Source organism: Mesoplodon densirostris, chromosome 8 (genome assembly GCF_025265405.1).
Source record: "Mesoplodon densirostris isolate mMesDen1 chromosome 8, mMesDen1 primary haplotype, whole genome shotgun sequence".
NCBI classification, from domain to species: Eukaryota; Metazoa; Chordata; class Mammalia; order Artiodactyla; family Ziphiidae; genus Mesoplodon; species Mesoplodon densirostris.
The window spans coordinates 81,174,702-81,180,701 of record NC_082668.1 but is presented as its reverse complement, the minus strand read 5'-3'; the positions used below and the strand labels follow the sequence as shown (position 1 = coordinate 81,180,701).

The 6,000-nt window shown below is 39.8% G+C and overlaps 1 protein-coding gene across 3 annotated transcripts in view; it reads right to left on the bottom strand.

Annotated features, from left to right (window-relative positions):
* Positions 1-1,063: 1,063 nt before the first annotated feature.
* SLC4A10 (solute carrier family 4 member 10) overlaps positions 1,064-6,000 on the bottom strand; it is a 222,832-nt gene continuing 217,895 nt past the window's right edge. For all 3 annotated transcript variants that reach the window (XM_060106607.1, XM_060106609.1, XM_060106608.1), the window contains one exon: positions 1,064-1,139. In XM_060106607.1, coding sequence (XP_059962590.1) covers positions 1,073-1,139 — 67 coding nt within the window. In that variant the 3' untranslated portion in view covers positions 1,064-1,072. The remainder of the gene's footprint in view (positions 1,140-6,000) is intronic.

The following is a 6,000-nucleotide window of genomic DNA, read 5'->3' as shown; positions in this document are numbered from 1 at the left end:
TTAGTAAAGATGGATTATTTCATATAGACTGAAATATCTACAGAAGCTTCTCAAATAGAATCTGAAATTTTCATTTAAAAGATTATTTTTCTACAGCATGCATTTAATTAAAACGTGGAGAAGAGCTCTGCAGAAGAAAAAATGACAATTGGAGACCTATCAGTCTAACATTAGAACATGATTCAGAAGCAGCATTAAGCAGTCCATGACCTTTAGCAGTGGAATAACTGTACAGGAGTGGAACTTCATGTACAATAACTCACCATGTGGCATTCCACAAGTATGTATATAATAGGTTTATTTGGAAAACACTTGTTGTAAATTTAACAGTATATTTCTGATAAAGGTTTATATTGAAAATCTCACAAACCCTACAAAGTTTTCCTAAAGCATTTCATACAAGCCTAGTATTTGATCATGTAATCACAACCTGAATATTAAGCAAATACTACTTGACTCTTTGCATTAGTATCTGATTCGTTTAAACAAGTTGTGAATAGGTTTCCATATATATTTTTCAAAATGACTTTAAGTTTTAGTTACATATAAATTCTTAAGTATTAAATGTATCATATTAAATCAAGGAAATGCATAAATACAATTATTAAAAAATGCGTTCAAACTAACTTTTCGATTTGGGTCTTTTGAAATAAGTCACTAATGCTAAGCTATAAAAAATAAAAAGAAGTAAGACTACCTTTCAAAATTCTTCTAAATGAAATTATCAGGTATCTTCAGGTCTCTAAGTAGGAAAATACAAACTAGGTGATATGACTTATCTCTTTAAGAAAGCTATTGCTCTCGTAAAACTGACAATGAGAATCTAGTGTTTACAAATGTCTAAAATACAGCAAGGAACACAGAGATTCTTGCATTAGCTATTGTATATGCTCACAAGGGTGTCTCACTGTTCAGAAGTTTAAACACAGAAATGAAACGAGTATTGCACTACTTACAGTATGAAGGTGGATTTGGGATGAAAGACAGAATTTATAATACATGATCAAAGCAGTTTTATGAATAATTGTGGCACTCCTCTCATATATATGTAAAAAATAAATTGAAGATCAAGTCATAGACAAGTCTCCCTGTCAACACCTTTCCCTGAGTCAGCTTTCTTCTCTTTTCGGCTTTCAATGCTACAGGGGAAAAAGGAGAAATGTATTATTTCAATCCAGCATGGCTACTAGGAGGTCTGCTGGTTCAGACACAAAACCCATCAACCCCAAAGCACCACAAGGGCCCTTAGGCATTGCTCTTTCATGCTGCAAAGCATAGATAGATAGCAGCAATTCAAATCCTCTGCACTCAGTGAGACAGAAACCAAGAACTGCAGAAAAAGGGAAATCCAAAAAACAAAAACTAAAAAACAAAAACCAGACAGTTTAAAAACAGTACCCAAAGCATGCAAGATTAATACCATGGTCCTCATTTGTGCAAATAAATCACTGATGATTGTTGAAAATGCCATTCATGCCCCTGTCTTAAGATAGCACTGACACTATGAATGACATGAACAGGATGGATGTCGCAGTAGGTATTTCTGGGCCCTGCTGCAAGTGGCGCATGCTTTGTGCACAGACTGGATTCTGATCTTTGGTGAGAACTGCGTTGTCGTCCAGAGGACAGACATGCCTCTGCTGGTCGGGAGGACCCGGTCACCCCGCACACTGCCCTCCAAACACCTGTGCCGTCTCTTCACAGACAGACCCTCCTCCTGTCCATCAGAGGAAGCGTGTTTCACCTCACTCCTTCCAGAATAAACTCATTCCCAAGTGGCTTCTGTTTTAACTGTTCTCCAATTAACTTTATCAGTGGGCAAACTGGTAATGTGACTCTATCATTTTTTTAAAAATATTTTTCCGATGTTCACTTTTCCTACTCTCAAGTTGACAATTTTCACGCGAAATTCAAATAATGGGCTGACACGCATGAAGCTCACACCAACAGTACATGCATGCTCCCGAGGGGCAGATCTGCTCCGTCCCGGCCACGTCTGGCACGGGCCAACCTGAACGCTGAGGCCCTTCCTGGGCCCCTGCTGCTGCTGACTCGAGGGCAGCCCACACCCGGCCGCTGGGGCCCTGAGCTGCAAGAACCCACACATTTTTACTGTTAACTTTGGCTCTTAATATAACTATGAAATAGTTGATGGTGGGGAAACCCTTGGTTTTATATAACTCTTCTCCAAGTAGGAAAGGGACAGTTAAAGTCCCCTTTTTCCTACAGGACCTCCTGTGCAGCTTTCGTAGTGGTCAATAACTTAGACACATTCTAAGAGTGTGTTTTTTAAATTGTTTTTCCTCCAATTCAGGCTAGAAACAGCCCTTCTCAGTTGTCACCACCACCCGGCGCCATCAGGTAAGAAGTGCCGGAGCTTCTGCCATCCCTGGCGCGCCGCCAGCGCTGAGAGCTGGTGTGAGCGGGTGTCGACGGCACCCGGGTTTGTGCCTGCCACACTTCTCAGCACACAGTACTTACAGGTCAGAGCAAAGCGACTTTTCCTCTTTTCTGTTCTCCTTCCATGAGAAGAGATGACAGTGTGCACATGATGTGTTGAGGGGCTTAACTGTATTTTTAACTCCTCTATCTGCATGACTCACTTTCTTCTACTTTAAGTTCCTTTCAGATGACAAGTGTCTGCTACACTACTTTCCAAATTAACTTTTCCCTGGGTGCTACCTGGCTCCCAGTGTCTTCTGCCAAACAAAGCCAATGAGAAAAGGCAGCGGGGGCAGGTGGAGGAAGCCCTGGGCTTGGAGTCGGAAGATGACATTCAGTTTCAGGAAGCTAAGAATGAGCTGTGTGACCCTGGACTAGTTGTTTAATTTCTCTGGGACTTGGTTTCCTCATCTGTACATTAGTTTTGGACTAAATGGCCTCTAAATTTTCTTGTAGCTTGAATGTCAGAATTCTGAGGCTAGTAGTCTCAATTCCAATGAGCTCTAACTTTTGAAGGATAGAAAAGCACATTCTATCTGTAGGAGACTGTGGGGACGGAGACGTACTGGTCTCTACACATGCACAGTTCCTGTGTGCACAATGCTCCATAACCTTTCAATAAGTGAGCAAATTCCCAGTGGCACTATTAGCCACCAGGCAGTGAAAAAAAAAAAAACGATTCAGAAAGTCAATATCATTCACAGACATGCTTCCTCCTGATGTTCTGCTTTGGTCAAACTGGTTGTTTAGTTACAAAACAATAACCAATTAAATGATTGGGCTTTTTTTCCCCCTCTTTAAAACCAGTGGTTCTGGTATCAGATCAGATTGCAGCAATGAAGCAGAAATTTTATAACCAGCTCAAGACTTCAATGAAAAAATATTATTGACTTGAATCTTCTTAGTGCATGGCTAGTACTCTCTTTATTCCCTGTTACATTCATTTTCAGGATGCCAATCAATTCTAAACTTCCATTGTAATCAATATATTATATCAATATATATTTATTAAATGTATATATCTATTACATGCTACTACAATAAACACATATTGCATATCTATTATATACCAGGTACTTTGTAAGGACCAAGGGACACAAGATGGATGAGACAAAACATAAGGAAGTAATATTTCAAGAGAGGGCAAAATGTGACCCACTACCTTCATGCTGCCAGGCACTCTACGAAACTGTTATTTGTCAATGACAGCATAGTAGTTGATATACACAACATTTACCAAGCAGTCATGAGAGGGCTGAGGCCTAGGAAATTAGAGCAAAGAAGCATCCAGCATGGAAGGGGGCGGGGGTGTGGGGACAGGAGAGCAGGGGCAGTGTCCCTAGACCCTAGCCTCTGCCACCAAGGCAAAGCCAAGTGCTGCCAGGTACCTGCCCAAGAAATGCTGGTCTTGGGTGTCAGCATATCACAGCAGTTGCTCACCTATTCCGATGCGATGTGGTTTTTAATGTGACCTATTTCTGTCAATTCATTTAAATAAGCTGTGGAGGAGCTTGTCCCATGCGTGTATAGTGCTGTTGAACTAGGATCAAATTAGACATCCTGCAGATGTGGTAGAACCTGCATTCAGTTCTTAGATCCTTCTTTCAGTTAAGCTGGGTAAATTTTTTTGGACAACATAAAGGGAATGAAATAATGGAGAAAATATAACTGCTATTCCAAATTGCACTCAGAAAAGGTATTTAGGCTTCTCTGATAGGCATTAGGGCCTATAGTGGGGGATAGGATGAAAACACCTAGGGGTGGTGTGTCAGAGACTGCTGGGAAGCCAGCTGAGGTCTCGAGAGAGAGACCCTGAGAACCTGGTCTTTAGGGCGTTTTTTGCCAATGGATACGCTAGCAGGTATAGCATTTTTACAGTTCCTGGTCATCACACTTCAATGCCTTCAACAGATACCAAGATAAAGTGGTGGCTTGGGGAGAGTATTGCTGTTGTTAGTACTGGTGGTTTTAGGATTTCTGGAAGCCACATTCTTTCTGCCAGTTTCCTCTGTTATGAAGAAGAAAGACATTAATAACTAACTGAGAGATATTTTTCATGTGGAAAGCTACAGACTTTATCACATTTAAAAGTAAAGAAAACTGGGTAAACTTTCATTCCACAATAGTTTTGAATCTCATGTTAGTGGGAACATAGGTTCAAAGAATAAGAAAAAAGTGGTTATATGAAAATATAAAGGGTGATCTATTTAAAATTGCATCTGTTTTTAGGTACACTACATTGTTCACTAGAATTAGTCTACTGTGAGAAGTAATCTGACACATATTTTAAACAATTGAGTTTTTCTGGTGAAAAGCATCACTTGACTTATTTACTTTAAGGAGTACCTAAAATATCATGACATAAAACTGTTGCTTGAACCAAAGAAAAATAGAGAAAGAGTTTTCACTACGGATCTGTAGAGTACAAGAAGAAAAGCAATCTCTAAGTCTGATTGTCTCAAATTCTTCACATATTCCCATGGCTGGCATTTTATTTTGAGTTCGTAAACCTGGAGTTCACATTTTTAAAAATCAGAGAAATGCCATATTATTAATGAGAAAGGGTCCACAAGCATATATTTCAATAGGTTTGAGAAACTGCCCTTCTCATGACTGATTTTCTTCCAAGACGTCTAGCAAATCAGAGCTACTGTGAGGATGACCCTATCAGACTGTGGCAGGGATCTTTGGGAAAAGGAGACAAAGCATGTTTTAGAATAAAACATTACTTCTGCTTGAGCCAAGCAAAGAAATACATGAAGATTTTAAAGGCTTGTTAAAAGACAGAAAATATCAACCAAAAGTCTTTGAGAGAGCCTGTTGAGTAACTTACATTAACCTCCTTTTGGAGCAAGTGGTGGAGGTATTTGAAGGAGAGAAAGAGAGGAAGGGGGGAGAAGGAGAGAAGGAGAGAACATGAAGTAATCCCCCAGCTTTATGGGGTGAAGACTCCTAGACTCTCTGTACATCCACTGCTGGTGTTGTTTATGCTGTTTAAGATAGATATGACACTGAAGCAGCATGCCATTTTGGGGTGACAAAAACCATCAATAAGAGATATCCTCTAAGTCTAATCTCACCTCTTTTTCTAACCCATGTTTCCAGATAGTTCTCATGAAGATAAAGCTTGCAGTTTTGGAAGCATGGTGGTACGTAAATGAAGTTCCCAGCTTTGCAATTTCTTAATTCAAGGGATACATTTTCTTTTTCAAATATAGAAATTTGATGTTATTATTAAATACAGTTCTAAGAGGTTTGTTGATTTATATATGATGCACTTGTATAAGTCATGTGGGGAAAAAAGTTTACTCAAGTTTCAAACCCTCTTAAAGAGCTGAGTCGTTATAGGAACACCGTAAACACTCAATGTGACCCTGGATCTAAACCCAAGACTCTCCACGCCTTTTGCCTCCCCAAAACTCACACAAAGAACATAGGCTGACCAGGTTTCTAGAAGACACCATTTAACAAAAGGAAATGCAACCAAGGAATAGGTTTGAGGGAAAGGGTCTTACCTTTGGGGAATCAGCTTCTAGAGTGATTAGGAAGGGGAGCTTA